Source organism: Podarcis filfolensis (assembly GCF_964270895.1).
Source record: "Podarcis filfolensis genome assembly, chromosome: 3".
NCBI classification, from domain to species: Eukaryota; Metazoa; Chordata; class Lepidosauria; order Squamata; family Lacertidae; genus Podarcis; species Podarcis filfolensis.
This window is the reverse complement of record NC_139606.1, coordinates 100,955,873-100,973,876: the sequence shown is the minus strand read 5'-3', so window position 1 is coordinate 100,973,876 and position 18,004 is coordinate 100,955,873. Positions and strand designations below refer to the sequence as shown.

Here is an 18,004-nt window from a genome sequence, read left to right as displayed (position 1 = left end):
TTGCCCTCTCACTACCACCTCCTCAATTTCTGGCATTGGTTTGTCCTTAAGGTGTTGTAAGACCCTTTCCTGCTAAGATGACCACCCCTCTGGAATTGGTTACTATCCCAGCTCCAAGGAGTTTGAAATCTTAAGTGAAGGCAGTGGGATGTAAAGTGGGAGGGAGACAGAGAGAGGCAAGTAAAGATAACCAGAGATGAATGGTTGCAAATGTAATTGCATGTACTTAGGCTTCATTTCAGGTGGGGGTTTAGTGCTGGTAAGGAAGGGAGAATAATGTTTCAAGGGTTCTGGTTTTGGCCCTTGTAAATCATATCAAAGTACAAAAAAGCAATTAAAGCAAAAAAAAAAAGTCAACTCATTTCAGTTACCTCTTGAATGGCATGTTTTGGGATTACTCTGGTCTGTTAATGGTAATCTGCAAAGTGAATGATAGTAACAGCTGTGATAGGTTTATCATACATGCCAAATGTCCTTTCAAGCCATGGCTCTGGTCTCTTACATCTAGATTGTCAAGCAACTGATACATGCAATAGTCATTTGCAAGTCAAATATTACAAGGTGGTTAATGCGGGGATTGAAATTCCATTTTCCTGCTGGAGAAAAGCTTTCTGAGATAAAGAGGCTCTTGCCTTCATCAGCAGGCATCCAGCTGTAGTTCATATTTTGTGTAGGTCTGCAATTTGCTGTGTATTCCAAGACTCTGGTCCAATTTCTTGTTTATGTGCCTGTGCCATAATGCCCATTATTGTACAGCAAACTGGAATATGGTTAACCTTATAGCTTGTATTCTATAATGGCAGAAATTTAGGCCGTGAAGAGGTTTTGCTTCATTTTGTTACTCTATATAAGAAGAGTGACAGGGGAAGCTTTTGACATGACCTCTGTTCATAAGCATATGTTCAAGATGTATTAATAGGAATACAAGATGTATTAAGGAATAGCCTTAAAAAGGATATGGGCATGCTTATTTGGTTTTAAAAGTTGGACACTTCGTTCCTGCTTTTGCCCACGGTTAAAATAAAACTTCCAACCAAACACGAATGCTAACATATATTCAAGGAAGAAATCATAATAGTAATTATGTGCCTACCTAAGATGTCCACTAAAGCATATAAACCGCTCCTCTAACAAAAGGTTTCGATTGGACAAGTTCAGGTCACTTGCTAAAATAACTGTAATTTTTGCAAATGTAAAGCATGTGAGCTTTTAACAAGCAGCACGCAGGCTATGCATACATAGATAAATGTAGTTTCGCAGCAAAGCCCTGGAATGCAAAATGTCATGCGGACTTTTCTCTTTTAGTTCATATCTTTTCCTTAATGCTCCTCCTAGAATATGCAGAAAGCCCTTGAAGTGAAAGCCAAATACGAAGCGGACATGTCTGTTGGTGCCTATGCAGCCTTAATACATTTGTGCTGTCGACATGATAATGCAGAGGAGGCAATGAACCTTAAAGAAGAACTGTAAGTACACCGGCCCTGAAAGATGTCAAAGAGATTTATGCTGATACACAGACCTTATTGAATTAAGTAGGTTGAATATTTAAAAAAACAAACAAAAAAAAACCAGCCCAACCCTCATACATTTTTAATTAGCTTTTCCCCTGATAAAAATATTTTGCTGAAATTCGAGATTGGTTGTAACAAGTTGTCACGATTATATAATCACTCTGAACACACATGTTTATTAGTGGTGCTCTATGTTGTATTTTAATAAATCAGTTTATGATAAGGTCTTAGCAGCTACCTTGGCATTCAGATTTGGTTTCTGAGCTGGGTAATGTAGCTGCAGTATAGCGGGTTACAGCGCTTGTAAGTGACATTATGCTTCTAATACCTGTCTGCAAACATTTCCTTTTAAAGTCTCTGTTTCTAGAGATAATATCTTGGTTGTGAAAATTAGCTCCCAGCTAAGACCTGTAATGCCTGGTTTGTCAGCAAAGTACTTTGCAGATCCCCATTTTCCCCCCCTCCTCTTGTCTTTTAGTTTTATTTCTTTAATTTTATTGTTAAGGTAAATTTGAAAACAAAACAACACACACACACACACACACACACACACAATCAATCACATATTTAGGAGCTTCTTTCTGCTCTTTTGGCATGATGTTGGACCAGTGTAGATATACAGTTGATGAGAGTTTAGCAACTGACAGTGAGCTGCAGGAAAGTCAGTCATTTTCCCAATTGCCAGTCATGTGTGAATTTTTTCTCTCTCTCTCAACTTCTATATTTCTATTTCACACATATACGTGCAGGTTCTGCAGGTTCAGTGGGTTCTCCTGTTGCTAAAATGAACTTACATTCCTAAACTTTATTTCAAAACCCGGTTTTAAACAGGTTCCAAAACCCTGCTTACGTTGCACATGAGTAGAGGTGACATATATAGATATATTTTGTGTGCGCGTGTGTAATTCTGTAACTCTATATTTGTTAACTCTACTTATTTATCTCATCTGAAGGCCTCAGATGCAAATAAGACTTTTTAGCTTCTGTGAAACAACTTCCTTATATTACCAAGTTGCATAAGTCAGGTGTTTCCTCGATAGCTCTGTGTTCTTGAACAAATTCTGGGCCATGTTTCAAAATAAGGGATCTTCTGTTCATTCAATATGCTCATAGATGATCCTGTGGAGTGCATTTGTTCAGGCTGCGTTCAGCTCACTGGATTATCTACAAATGAATGCCTTAGGCAGTCCATACAGGTCCAGTGTTCTCATATGGATTCACATTCAAAAACCAGTCCAGATCTCCTACCAAGAAGGAACTGGCCCTTCAATTTATTTAAGATGATCTATTTGGCAGCCCTTGAAAATGTGCTATCATATGTAGTTTAGCATTCTGTTTATTATAAAAACACATCTGCTGCTACTGAAACAGCTCTTTTGTTACCATAATTATGACTAAGGTAATGAGTTATAAGATGCACAGAGTAGTTTAATAGGTATGTTGCATTATGCCAAAAGCAAGTTGATTCCAATAAGTAATTTTCTTTGGAGAAACATAGTTTCTTCCTTGGTGGTATAATGGACTCAGTTGGGTTCGGCTGCTCCTACTGATTGAGCAGTAGAGGAAGCCAAACCCAGTTGAATCCATTGTAACACCACGTAGAAATATCTTTCAGATAAGAGCAATGGTCCCTTTCCATAATTCCTTGGGAACTGAGGAAGTTGTGGTCTGTTTGATGATGATGATGATGATGATATCAGTATTAAATGGTAGCCTTGGAATAAATTTCAGGACTGTTTGACATTGGTTTGGATTTGGCCAATCAGCTCAGTCCTTTCAGGCTTACTTCTGGGTAAATGGCCATAGGATTATAGCCTAAATGGTGTACCCTTAATTTCCATTTTCATCAATAGGATTTACCTTCACTCATGACTGACTTATCCCATGCATGTGGGACCAACATGCAAGTACGATTTTGTTATTATATTTTGAACACCACCATGATTTTTTCTTATGAGATGGAAGTTTATGAAAATTTATATATATAATAAAATAAAGAGTTGCTTAATCTGAATCGAACGTATTACTTTTTGTTGATGGTAACACACCCTAGATTTACTTTCTTCATATTTTTGTTTATCTATTTGATTGAGACCCAGAAATCCTGCAAAACGTTTTAAATGAATAAATGAGAGAATAAATAAGTCTTTGGATGTTTTTGAAGCTCTACTCATGAAAGGGGAACTCCTGATTTTCGCAGATACCCTCTTCCCATTGCAGGCTCCCACACCACATTCCAGGCCTTCCACTCATGTAACCGTGGTTCCAACCCAACGTCTTCAAAAAGCAGCACATCCTTTCATAGCGCCAATGCCTCCATGATATATCAGAAATAAATTTACTTCCAAATCGCACACTGAATTACTCAGGAGTAAGCCCCATTGCACACAGTGCGGTTGATTTCTAAGTAAACATCTACATGATTGCGCTGTGAGATTATTATATTCTGGCACAAATGGAGTTGATGCAGTTTTTTTTTTATATACCCCAGTTCTCGTAAAGATTCATCTATTGCTCTTGATGCGGGCAAGTGCTTAGCCTTGGTGAAAGTTTTGAGCAAATATGGCAGAGTAGAAGGTAAGTGCTCTTTCTTTCAGTGTATATTTTTGCTATATAATGAAGGTATCTTGCCACCGGAATAAAAATATGAGTTGATATTAATGGTATATCATGTCCTGCAAAGTGCTTGAACATTTTGCATACAAATTTGCATGTGAATTCAACCAGAGATACTTGGACAGTGCAGGCCATTAGTTTTAATGGATTGGCAAGCTTGTCATTTACATTTGCACAGCTCAGTGCTTTTTGCATTTCTGCAGCTAGTTTTTATTAGCATTGCTGTTTGGATTGAGTTTGAAGATCATGACTTATGGCACAAATTGCGTATGTGCCTAGACTAATGGCTTTGTTTTTGCTTAAGAAGGTCTGAAGTCTTAGCATAAAGCCTATAAACATAACCTCCTTGTAAAGGGTCTAAGCACTTCAGGAAAAAAAAGCCACCCTCTAACTTTTTAATAAATGTATTATAATATTAAGATCTTAAATTTGCCTTTTATATATTATTAATGTAACATTTTATAACCAACAACTGAAGAATATTGTTAAATTAATCAGATCTTTAATTGTAAATGTATTTAATGCATTTGGGTGTAAACGGTATGTGTTTAGTAATCGATGAAGTTTATAAACTAGGCTATCACCACCATTAATTAGAGGTTGGAAAAAACAGTCTGTTTCTGACTAACCAACTATAATTGGCATTTGTTCTATTAAACAGAAAATTTATTTCCAATTCCTTTAATTGAAAGGGTGTCATAATAGATTTGGATTGTTTGTTAGAGTGAGATTTCACCCCCAAACATGATAAAACTAGATTGTGGCTACCTGTGCAATTAAAAGGTGGCATTGTGTTGATTTTCTGAAGCACACAGCGTGCTGCATGCAGCAGGCAGTTTCAAAAGATGAGCCCTGCTTTTATGTAAAGTGGTCAAAACATTTTGCCTGTGCAATAATTAAGAACATTACAAAAAAAAATGCACTTATTCCATATACCAAAATGTTTGTTTCTGCCTTCTTAATGAAGCTTAATGAACCTAATGTTTTAACATGCACTCTCTTAGAAAGCTTTCATTGGCTCTCCTTGGCTAATTAGTATCGACACAGCAAACAGGCCCTATCGGTATCAGACCATTAGTCTGGCTGTATATACAGTGTAAACACATCTTTATTATCTGGCCTCGTGACAAGCCATCTGCTGAAGAAACAATGGTGTGATTTAGCAGATGTTAGCACTGAACGATAAAAGCATCCATTTAGTAGGATCTTGTTGCTATAGGGCAGACTCTGCAGGGTTACGTAGTGCAGAGTGGGCACACAGTTCCTATCTGTAATTTGTAGTCAAAGTTGCAGCAAAATGATAAAACCATGCTATTGTGGATTCATAATTGTAGTCTCGTTTAGAAATGCAAGTAGTAATTAACTTGAAATTGGCATTATACACCAGAATTTACATTCCTGCTGGTTTTTTGAAATGCTGTTTTAATAGCAGTTTGTTTTCTCTGTACATGAAATTACCTAAGGGTCTTTTGTGGTGGTTCATTGTAGATGCTATTAACATTTTAAAGGAGATGAAAGAGAAGGATGTCCCTATTCAATCTATATCAGCCACATCCTTTTTCCACATTATTAATGGTGCTGCCATGCGTCACGACGTTGAAGTGGTGAATCGGCTGCTCGAGACCATTGTGTCCCTGGGTCTAGCAAAGCCAACTGGAAACCTGTGTTCTCCCCTCGTTGGTGTCCACCTTGAAAAGTAAGTTGGTTGCAGTCTGGATCGAACTAAAGAAACAATGGTACTTTGGCTTTTATGCTCACAATTAAAAGTTGCTCTGATCCACTGGAAGTGGTCCACTCTTGTACTCTGGATGGAGCTGTTTTTTTTGGGGGGGGTGTAGTTGGTCATCGAGCAACCTGTCTGCTTCATGGTATCATGGACCATGGTTCCTGTCCTACACTCCTAATATGCTGTATTTGGAGCACAGTTCCTAGTACCGTATGTTCCGGCATACAAGACGACTTTTTATCCCTGGAAAATCTCCCCAAAAATCGGGGGTCGTCTTATACGCCAGGTATACACGTTGGGAAGGAGGAGAGGGAGCTGGTGAGCAGAGGCGCCCCTTCTGCCGTCGCTCCTCCTCCCTCCCCACAGAAGGGGACGCAGAAAGTCCTTCCGAGCGCAGCGCTCGCCCGCCCACCCGCCAAACGCCTCGCCTCGGGCTGCTGCAGTGGCAGAGGCAGCGGAGGGGTGTGCTCTCTGCCCCTGGCGGCGCTCAAACTCCATAACTCTAAAACTCTAAAATTGAACAGCGAAAGTTGGGGATCTAATTACACGCCCAGTCGCCGAATACGCCGGAATCTATCGTACTCTGTAACACCTTTTCCTGTCCTTCCTTAATTCTGAACCTGATTATTTTATTGTCAGAAACAAATGTATTTATACTTTGGCGTGTGTGTATTTCAAGAGTAGGGCAAAAGCTTAATGGGCAAATGCAATTTGTTCTCTTCTGGGACAAGTCCGGCAAAATTGGAACACATTTCCAGAATTGAGCAGAAGCAGGCAGACTTAAATCAGTTACCTTCCTAAATCAGCCTTCCCCATTTTGCTGCTTTCCAGATGTTGCTAATTACGGCTCCCTCATCCCTGACAGTCGGCTATGCTGGTTGGTGCTCATGGGAGTTGGGAGTCAAAGAGCAGAAAGCTGCTCAAGAATCTGTTGCGTATCAGCAGTGATTCCCAGGTGTTAGAGCCACTACTCAGGCTGCAATCTAGACTGCATCTAGGAATGAAGCCATTCAAGCCCATAACAGATCTTCTCATGGAATAATCCAGGAGCTAGTGGCAGTGCAATGCAGAGAGCCTGTGCTGGTATAGCCTCAGCCTGTACGTAGCTGCTGAATGCACATTATTTTCAGGTTTGTGGGCACTATAGTATCCCTGCCCTTTATGGTGCAGTCCTGCGCCTTGTCTACTCAGCAACAAGCTCTTGAGTTGGACTTATTCCCAGTAAACTTGTGTAGAATTGCATCCTTAGGATCCCAGTGATGTCTAGAATCAGGTGGACCACAAAACAAATGTTCCTAAGTCACTCCCAAAAAACCGAAACCCAACACCAAGAACTTTTGGCTTAAACTTGGTAGCATTCTTAACTAGGAGTACAAATATGATTCTTGCAGATTTCAAGAAATGGGTAGTCCCTGTTAAAATTTAATTCAGTAGTTAAATGGTGTAAATTGAATCCTGAATGTGGTGTGTTGGTTTCACTTGCTCTCATGCTAGGTATTTCTCTCCAATGTACTGTAAGGATCAAAAGGGAATCAAATAACATATTAACAGTAAAAACCGAGGTATCAGAGGGCCCTGCTTTGTATGTGATATTTTATGCAGCATGGGAGAGAGTTCGGACGGTCTGGGAATTGGCGTGTTTTCACATGAGTAGAATGTGCCCTTTTATTTAAAATGCATCCCTGGGTTATTTGTGGGGCCTGCCTGGTGTTTTTATGTGAGTAGAATGTGTTCTTTTATTTAAAATGCATCTCTGGGTTATTTGTGTGAGGCATAGGAATTCGTTCTTTTTCTTTTTTTTCAAAACATAGTCTGGCCCCCCACAAGGCCTGAGGGACCCTGCTGAAAAAGTTTGCTGACCCTGTGGAGCAGACTCTGTCGGGCCATTGTGGACTCTCCTTCATTGGAGGTTTTTAAGCAGAGGTTGGATGGCCATCTGTCATGGATGCTTTAGTTGATGACCCTCAGGGTTCCTTCCATCTTCACAATTCCATTATTTTAACCAACAGCAGCAACAACCTGATTGCTTGCCCAGTCTTGGAAATCTTGCCATTTGCTGTGCTGAAGGTTGTGCTCACCGTGCTCATCAAAAGAAAGTTGGGGCATGTAACTTGTTGGATCAATGTCTTAGCTTGCATTTAGCACTACCATTCACCTTCTGTGGCATTTACCCCTTTCCTTGCCTATGATTGTGATTATTAAAATTTGTATATCACCCTTTATCCGAAGATCTCAAGGCAGTTCACAGCATAAAAATGCAAGATAAAAGCACAGAATACATAATAAAAACAAAAACACAACAGTACTAATTTCAGCATTAAAGATTTGGACATAAACCAAAGTCCAAGTTTGAGTTCTTCATCCAGTGAGAGTCAGAGCAGTTTTCTTGGCAATTGTCCATTTAAATGTATGTTTCGTTTATAAGCACTATGGTCACTTATCCCAGTAGGCTTGATAGCACTTACATCTCAACTCAGGTTCTTTGTGCTCCTCAAGATTAGATCCAGGTTTGCTGGATCTCTGGTCGGTTCGATGACCAACTGTTCTAGGACATAGTCCTAAATGGTATATTGACCTTTTACGTCTTTGTCCAGACCAGCACATATGTAGCTGGTTTGTGTGAAGGTACTTTAAGTTACACATTACAACATTTCCTATTGTAGAGGCTTCCTTGATTTTATTCTTCTCCTTAAGATCTCTTGAGAATTTTGATCAAGTGGACAGTAGCACATCCCCAGCATAAAATTACTCTTGGGCCCTGGTATCGCCACCCAAAAAAATTCTGTGGAGGTGTCAAATTAGTACAGTGGTACCTCAGGTTACAGACGCTTCAGGTTACAGACTCCGCTAACCCAGAAGTAGTACTTCAGGTTAAGAACTTTGCTTCAGGATGAGAACCGAAATCATGCTCCGGCGGCAGCAGGAGACCCCATTAGCTAAAGTGGTGCTTCAGGTTAAGAACAGTTTCAGGTTAAGAACGGACCACCGGAACGAATTAAGTACTTAACCCGAGGTACCACTGTACAGTGTTCTGCAAGAAGTAGTGATCTCCCCTTGTCAAAACAGAATGTTTCAATTTTGCTGTATTTTTTATGTGATTGTGCCACTGTTTTTTAAAACTCCTGCGTACACTTTTTGTCTGCCTCAGACTATGATCCTAACAATGCTAGCTTGGAAGTTAATGCAATGTCAGTCAGTGGGACCCTTTAGTGGAATGTAATTTGAATGGGATGCCTAAAGTAGTCCAACAGAATCTAAGAGCAAACGCAATTTAGATGGAGTTTGGAGATTTGATCCCTTGAAGGCAATAGAATTAAATACTCCAGGTATTATGTGGGTTGCTTGGAGAATTGGTTGGATGATAGTCCTCTGCTGGCACTAGTTTCCTCAGCAATAATATTGACAACAATTTTGAAGAGCTCTTCTGGCAAGTCTATGACTGGAAAATATAAATGGCAATCTGTTAACCTATTGAAATAGGATTTCGTTTTTAAATACTCTCAGGGTGCCATAGATTGCTTTACAAGCTAACAATTCCCAGTTATGTTGGTCATTTTTTTATATTAGAAAGTTGTCACAAATATTCTACTCCTGATCTTTGTGTGGTGAATGTATGGCCAAATGTGGTTAGAGCATCAGATTTGTCACATTCTTGCCTGCAGTCTTAGATCTTGCCACAAGGGGGTGGAAATGGATGGCAGTCATTTACTCCCAGGGGAAAAAATGAAAACCGTACTAGGATGAAGTTGCAGTGGGGAGTAAGCCTGTCTCGCAGTCATGTTACGTGCAGGCCTCACCCCCACCAGCAAGAACCATATGGGAAAATAAGGTCTCTCTCACACACCCCTGCTTCCTGTGGTATACATTCTCTCCCAATTTTTTCCTCTTTAACATGGCATTTTGATAGTCATGTATATTACACGTGCCAATTTTTGGTTCTCAAAATGGGGTAGAGCTGTGGAGATAGGGGGAGACTCAGTGGCTCCCACAGATTTCTGTGGGACAAACAAAACACACTATCATGGTTCACTTGCAGCTAAACCTTTACTTTATTACAAGTAGGAAAATGTCTATTGTTTTTATTTTTGCATGCGCTTTGTCTGTCAAGCCCATAAAACGCAACAATGACATTTATAACTTTCTAAAACATTATACACGGCAGAAAATGTTAGAAACTCTGCAGAACTCTTGACCACCCATATTACGGGTATATACATAGAGAGAGAGAAATATCATCTGCATATTGATGTCACTAATCCATAGATGACTTTCCTCAGGGGCTTCATATAGATGCAAAACAGCATGGGTGACAATATGGAACCCTGCAAAACCCCATAGGCTGAGAGTCAGGGATGAAGAGAGAGATAGAATCTGGGTGTCCGCAGAACACAGGCTTGCTTGATTATATTCTTTCTTTCTTTTTATATTTTTGTAAGTTGCCCTGAGGGTTTTGGAAACTGCAGGTAGCTTATCCCCAGTTACCCAGGACCAGGGAGGGCAACTGGAGATTTTGGATCCTCCAGGATCTCCACAATATAATATCACATTTGTCATAATGAAAAGCATTTTGCTTGTCTTTTCATAATGGCTCTTTATAGAATTGCTGTTGTTCTTCAGATTGGAAGTAGTACTATTTACTCCACATTAACTTTTTAGACATTTAAAGTATTATTCTTTCAGCATACTGCTAACAGCATGCCTTTCATTGTGGGGCTTGAGGCCATTTTATCTCAGCATTAGGAATCTAAATATTTGTGCAACAACTTCTCCTTCGATATCTGGACTTCAAAAAGTGTTGTACATGGGAGTTTTAATTGTTACAGACTTAAAAAAAACCACCCAGTTATTATTTACAATAAGGTGTTACGCGGCTGAATACAATAAAAGGTGGAAAGAGTTATTATGGGCACATTTTCCTTGCATTTAAGCTCTCGTCATTGGATCAAACCTACTGAAACAAAATCATTATTTGGTAGATAAACAGGGCACTGTCAAACATTCCCATTTCTAATTTAAAGTGCCAAATATGGTGTTTTCAGAAAATTATTCCATTAGAAACATTTCATGAAAACCTTGTATAAGAATACCCACTTTCCCCCCTTTCTAATGTGTAATTCTTTTTCTGATACAGAAGAAAGAACCTTTGGCCCTCAATATGCTGTTGGACTAAATCTCCCATCATTCCTCAACCATTGCCCCTACTGGCTTTGGCTGATGGGAGTTCAACAACATCTGGAGGGCCACAGTTTATAGGTTTGCTTGTTTTGTTTCTAGTCTAAATTCCCGCCCCTCCTAAATCCTAACTAATTGAGGATCTTGTAGTAAGTAGTAGCTAAATAGCAAATCAGATTTGACTACATGATAATGTCGCTGAGAGATAACAGAATCAGATTTAGCTACAAGATGGTGTCACTGAGGGCAAACTCAAGCCACACTGAGAGCAAGGACAGTGCTTCCTGGATCAGTCACTTGAGTGATCCCAGTCAGTCGGTGATCATATAAAGCAGAGTTTCCCAAACTTGGGTCTCCAGCTGCTTTTGGACTATGATTCCCATCATCCCTGACCTAGGGATGATGGGAGTTGTAGTCCAAAAACAGCTGGAGACCCAAGTTTGGGAAACACTGATACAAACTGTGTTGTTTTTTTCCAGGGGGTACTGATGGGTACACAGTACTGGCACCTCTTTTTGTTGTTATAAAGTGTGGCACTTACTGTAAGAACTTCATGGTGAGTATCGATGCCTATTTTTATAGAAAAAGAGCACTGGATATAAAAATGAGATTATGCTAAAAAGCACATCGGGTTTGGCTACATGATAATGTTTCAGAGGGCAAATGAAACCAACTGAGAAAGATAACAGAAGATAGCAACGTGAATGCATAAGGTGAATTTTTTTACAGTCATTGCCAAAAACGTCATTGGAAGACATGGCCTGAAGCACAGTGAATAATTTGAGTTCAACCATTTAAGAAATCTTTTTCTGAGGCACAAAATGAGAAAAGCCTCCTCACTGCCAAAATGTTAAACTTGCTTATAGTTCAGACAAGTGAAAACAACTGATTTAACTGGATGAAGCTTGACTTAGAAATGGAGTGTAAGTTCTCAATGGGTTACTGATTAAATCACAACTCCTGCTGTCCATTGAAGAGACTTATGGATTCATATACACTGCAATCCCTGGATGCAAAATTTTAGCAGTCCCCTTTCTAAGATGTGTTGTGTCTCTGTAGCCCTTGTCTAAGTTTAAATATAGCTATTCATTAAAAATTATGGCAAGTTGTTTTATCAATTTGTTGATTTCTCCCATCAGTCTGTTAAAAATCGCTGCTTTTTCTGAACGCCCCTCCCCCAGCAGCTTTTTTGCATCTTTATTTCAAACGTCCACATTATTTCTAGATTGTTTTCTTCCTCTTTAAAACACACTTATTATTTATTTATTTTTGAGTGAAGCAAAGGTTTGTCTCTCTTACTCCATTATTGCAATTAGAAATTTTGCATCATCAGTGCCAAAGGACAGAAATGGTTCATTTGCCCTAGGAGAACAGGACAGTGATAAGATGATTTTTTTTGTCAAGGATCATTGGGTCGTAATTAAGTTACACTCATTGCTATTGCTTTTTGAAGGATGATTGGTAAATGACAGGCTTCATGTGTTTAGTACGGACAGTGTTCACCAGAGTTTTTTTCCCCTCTCTCTCTCCCTCTGTCAGAAAATCCTGTTGAGCCTGATAATGTAAATGTGGCATTTTATTCTGAACAAAAGAGCAGGGAAATGAGCTATCTTGTCTAATCATTCAGTTGTTTAACACCGACTTCCAGTTTAGACTCAATTGGCTGGAAAGCACTTGACATGTGAAGTTAGTGCTGTTCGGAACGCATGTTTGAGTAAATTTTAAAGTAAGTGACAGCTAAATTGTACCTAGGGAAATTACAAAGCCTTCAACACAGTTAATTTTTTTGGGAGGATTAGTTGTAATTGCAACACCAGTCTCCTTGAAAATTCCTCGTTATAGCTGATGAACGGAAGGGGGGGCATTTAGCTCTTTCAAGAGCCCCGTTCTCTTAACAGAATATTTTTTTAAAGCTGATTGTACCTTACTGAATTGATTTCCCTCCACACTAACATATGCTTCAGATTTGCAGAGGGATTTGTTTTTGAGGCATTCTCTGTGGTTTTCTTTCCCAGAGTCCCTTTTTTTTCTCTTTCTCCCTCCCCTTTTTTATTTCTTCCTCTCTAGCGATTTCAGGTTTGAGAGCTTTTCAATCAGTAAACCCCTTAGGTAAATTGCCACTTCACTAACACTTTATGCAGAACACTGAAGCACTTCATTCCAATTAAAATCAATATTTAGAGTATTATTTTTTTTATCAAGCAGGCTTCTAGGTTTGGAAAAGTTGTTTATAGCAAGTAAAGAAGGTAAGGTTGAGAAAGTGGCACCCATTAAGCAAGAAGATTTATTGTATTTTTTTACTTTTTCTTGCCACTCAGGGCCACACATAATTTATTGTTCAATCAGTTTGAGATCTCAGCTAGTTTTGTGAGCAGTCACATATTGTCTCCTTGCAAGATTGGAATAGTTACCTTGCGCCTTACTCTTACCTGAAGCAAAATGTTTTTGTCTTCTATCCTAAGCACACATACCTGGGCATAAGACCCATTTAGCCGTATGAGATTTATTCCTGTGTATGCCTGCATAGGATTGGACCAGGGCTTATCAACCTTTTTAAGCCTGTGGGCACATTTTGATTTTTGAGTGAGTGCCTTAGGTACTACCACTCTGTTACTTCTCACACTCTTCCCCCACCCCACCCTGAGATGGAAGGAAATAAGCACATGTTACATACTTCGCTTTGTCAAGGGATCTGGGTAAAATTAGGATCCAGTAGAATTAACCTGATCCTTGAAAAGTTCATAAAGGGAAAGAGGAAATGGGAAAGACAGTCACTGTTCCAACTTCCTCCTTCAACTCTATGTTAAAGGCAGTGCATGTTGGGAAAGACCACTGTCTCCACAGGCACTCCTGGATAAAATTTCTTCTACGTCACAGAAATCCAAATTAAGTTGTGTTTTGCTGTGCTGTGTCAAGACTGTCATGACATCATGTGAGCGTTGAGACTAATAAACATGATTGCAGCTGACATGCAAGTTAGAATGGAATGGGATATTAATTCCTTTTTAATATGATTTCACTTTTCCATTTACCTAGAACAGCAAAGTGCCATGTGTTCTAAAGCCCACATTGAGCAGCAAGATGAGTATAGATGAAATAGCTCAATTGTCTAGTGAACTGCTCAGTTTTGTGTTTTGATTTTATTAGCTGCTTGCTCTAATTCTGTGTCTTTAAAGTAAATGTAAACTGATAGTAGTTCCCATCAAATAGAACCTTAAAGATAGCTTTTTAGATCAGATATACAGTGGTACCTCGGTTTTTGAACATAATCCATTCCGGAAGACCATTTGAGTTCCGAAACGTTCGAAAACTCAATACAGAAGCCTCAGTACGGAAGCTGTGTGGCATGTTTGACTTCCAAGGCTTGTTTGGAAACCGAAGCATTTACTTCCAAGTTTACACGTTCAAAAACCAAAACGTTCATCAACAGAGACGTTCAAAAACCGAGGTACCACTGTTTCTGTGCTTCGAAGGTTAGCTTAGCTACCTTTATTTGATAAGCCAAAGGTAGTCCAGTGGGAAGTGTTCCTTTGCAAGCCCTGCTGGAAGGGATCTCCTGTATATCACACATTTGGGTGGAGCTTTGAACAAGGGAACTTCTTGGTAGATTGCCTGACCTATAAGATTCTGTCTACTAATTTATGTATAATAGCTGCATTCTATAGGTATGCTGCAAACGAATATGATTGGCCCATGCAGTTTTGCTTGTCCACAGGGACACCGCCAATTCTGTCAGTTTTCCCACAGCCCTGGTTGAAGCCTCTGGTGTTGCATGAGGTCCTTTTGGTGGGTCCCCTCAGTTGTAGTCAGAAGGGTGGCAGCAACGCCTCACAAGCACACATGGTAGTTTTGATCCACACCCTTGAATTTCTTTGCATTATGTAAAAATAATTGGCTTCTTAAACTTGGATGATATGGAACTAGCTTTTTGCAGTCTCTTGAAACCAGACATCAGAAGCTGTGGTAGTACAATGGTACCTCGGGTTACAGACGGTTCAGGTTACATACGCTTCAGGTTACAGACTCCGCTAACCCAGAAATAGTACCTTGGGTTAAGAACTTTGCTTCAGGATGAGAACAGAAATCGTGCTTCAGTGGCGTGGTGGCAGCAGGAGGCCCCATTAGCTAAAGTAGTGCTTCAGGTTAAGAACAGCTTCAGGTTAAGAACAGACTTCCAGAACGAATTAAGTACTTAACCCGAGGTACCACTGTATTGTAGCGTTCGCATAACGCTAGGTGAAACATTGAGTTTATGATTGGCAAAACATTTACAAATGCTTAGACATACATTCATGGCTACTTGTACGTTAACCCCTGTTCATTTCCAGGACTCATTATTTTACGCAAACAGGCTAAATACCTTCAGAAATATATATCTGGAGCATGAACACTATTAATGTGTCTGTTTGATTGGCATTCTAATTTATTCATTCATTTATTGATAGCTTTGACCTAAACAGTCAATTTAGGGCTGTGGGAATGCAGCTGAAACAGTACCATTGCTCTTTTCAGAGTCACTGTCAGAAGCTGAGCATAAACATTGAGAACTTGAATGTATAAATTTGATTGCACCCTAGGTGGAATTATTGGGAGTTCTCAAGCTGTTTCTATGGGTGTTAACTGAACTTGCAACCAGAGCAGAAGAAAACACTGATTATATAAAGCTTTATACCCATCTGTGGTAGCTACCATAGTATTTCTTTTGTATGACAGTAATCTAGCCGGCATCATCCACTTGCAGTTTTGAAATTAACCTGTAATTTAGTCTTCACCCCAAATGACAATAATTCAAATGACTCTGTGGGGTGCCAGAAGATGCTCTGTAAACAGGGCTCCGTAAAGGGGTTAAGGTAGTGATCCATCAAGCTCGGCTCATTTTTTTACAGTTCCGTATGGAATGCAGTAAAATCGCTTCTAAATTTTGTATTTAATTTCATAATATTTTTCAGAATTAGAATACCTTCTAAAAATAGTTATGGAATGGACTTCTCTTTTTAAAAAAATCGCATAATTTGCTGTATTGGTTATGTGATGGCATAACACAATATAATGTCAGTTCAAAATGCTAAAATAAGCTTTTTCTGAAGAAACTGAATTGTGCTTCTAATATTCTTTTTAATTTTCAGTATCATCAAAACTAACTGCGCATAGTATATAATCAAAATGTTTTATAAACAGCTTTCTTAAACACATAGGTTAGACCAATGTTGTTGTTGTTGATTGAGAGGGGCTCACACTCAATGTTAGCAGAGTTCATTAAAAAAATGCACCCAGCTTCTGTGGACCCATATCATTCAGATTAGATCTTTCTTCATATTTGCTTCAAAGACCTTCCTGTATAATAAAGTAGGGCCATCTAGATATGAGAACTCATATGTGACCATTCTTTTGATCCGTCAGTTAATGAAAATTAGATTATAATAATTTGTGTATTGTACAAAAGTCAAAATAAGTCTCTTTTTGAGGTTCCTGGTGAAGTGTTAGGAAATGAATTGGATGCATTTTATCTCCTCGATCCTTTTTTGGACGATAGGTGACTGTTTCTGAGGTTTGGTGTATGCGTTGTTGTTTTTCTTCCATCTAAAATCCCTGCGGGATTTGACATCTTTCCGCAGGGCCTGCAAGACAGAGCTGTTCCACCAGGCCTTTGGCCAAGGCACAGTCTGACCCCCTCCTTCTGTAATCCTCATAGAACTCTAGCCCAATGGCTGCCATTAATTTGATTCTGAATTGATTTTAGAATGTATTTCCGTTAATTGTGATTTTATGTAAACTGTGCTATTTTTACTGTTGTTAGCCGCTCTGAGACCAGCTTTGGCTGGGGAGGGCGGGATATAAATATTATTATAATTACTATTATTATTATTATTACTATTATTATTATTATTATTATTATTATTATTATTAACATGTTGTGGATTTTCTTTTAAGGGATGACATAGAAGCAGCCATGGAAGCTGTGTTTGACTGCTATAGGAAGTATGGCAGCTTTCCTAGACTTCATGATGTCTTGAGCAGATTAATACAGAAGGGAAACACCGAACTGTTGCAGAAAGGTTGGTTGCTGCTATTACAGATTGGGATTGTCTTCTGTTCTTGCCCTGCATTATGGTAGGGGGACACCTTAACCCAACAAAGTTTTAGCCATTTATTACTGAGGGTCACAGCAGTAATGTTTGGAATCACATGTTCAAACCATGTCCTGTGATCAAGAAGAATTATTTAAAAGTTTTCGGGGGCACGAGGGATACCAATAATATCCCAAGGACTTCACAAAACAAACTTAAATCCATTGATTCCAATAGGTCTACTCAGTATGATGGCCAATCTCTGTGCAGTTCTGTGCTTGAAGAATATTTAGCTCCACAATTCATGAAATTCCCCCTATAAATCTTCATCAGAAAAAGACCAGTCTTTCTGATATGGTAAAAATCAAACTCATCTAGAAAGTGGTATTCAGATGCATGGATGGAGAGGTGAACATGTCATTAGATCATCTAGCTATAAGTGATCACATGATGCTATGGCAAGGGTGTCCAGTGACTCAGCCATTTGCCTTGTGACATGTTCCTTTTGACTCTAAACAGGTAACCTAATTGCTTTTTTTATGAATGTTCCTATAGCAATGGATTTCATAAGCCAAGAGAGAGGTGAAATGATGATGCTCTATGATCTCTTCTTTGCCTTTCTGAATACCGGCAAGTATAAAGAAGCCAAGAAGATCATTGAGGTGAGACTATAACTACAGTACTCTAATCATACAACTATTTAGAGTTTTAATTAGAATTATATATTTAAAGTTTTTAACCTTTAATTAGTCTTGTTCTGATTAATGTTAATAGAATCCAATCCTAGTAATGAAAGATGGGGGGGTGGAGGAGTCGGGGGAAGACTAGGCTTCTTTTTCCCCCCATTGTGTATAATTACAGTTAGAAGCGAGGCGGCCTGGCTGTATATTGGAATTGTTTCCTTACTTTGT

General features: G+C 39.1%; 1 protein-coding gene across 1 annotated transcript in view; it reads left to right on the top strand.

The window, feature by feature from the left end:
* LRPPRC (leucine rich pentatricopeptide repeat containing) overlaps nucleotides 1-18,004 on the top strand; it is a 113,133-nt gene that overhangs the window by 50,014 nt on the left and 45,115 nt on the right. Inside the window, exons 21-25 of the mRNA XM_083604834.1 lie at nucleotides 1,336-1,466; nucleotides 4,003-4,088; nucleotides 5,616-5,823; nucleotides 16,957-17,081; nucleotides 17,649-17,755. Coding sequence (XP_083460960.1) covers nucleotides 1,336-1,466; nucleotides 4,003-4,088; nucleotides 5,616-5,823; nucleotides 16,957-17,081; nucleotides 17,649-17,755 — 657 coding nt within the window. The remainder of the gene's footprint in view (nucleotides 1-1,335; nucleotides 1,467-4,002; nucleotides 4,089-5,615; nucleotides 5,824-16,956; nucleotides 17,082-17,648; nucleotides 17,756-18,004) is intronic.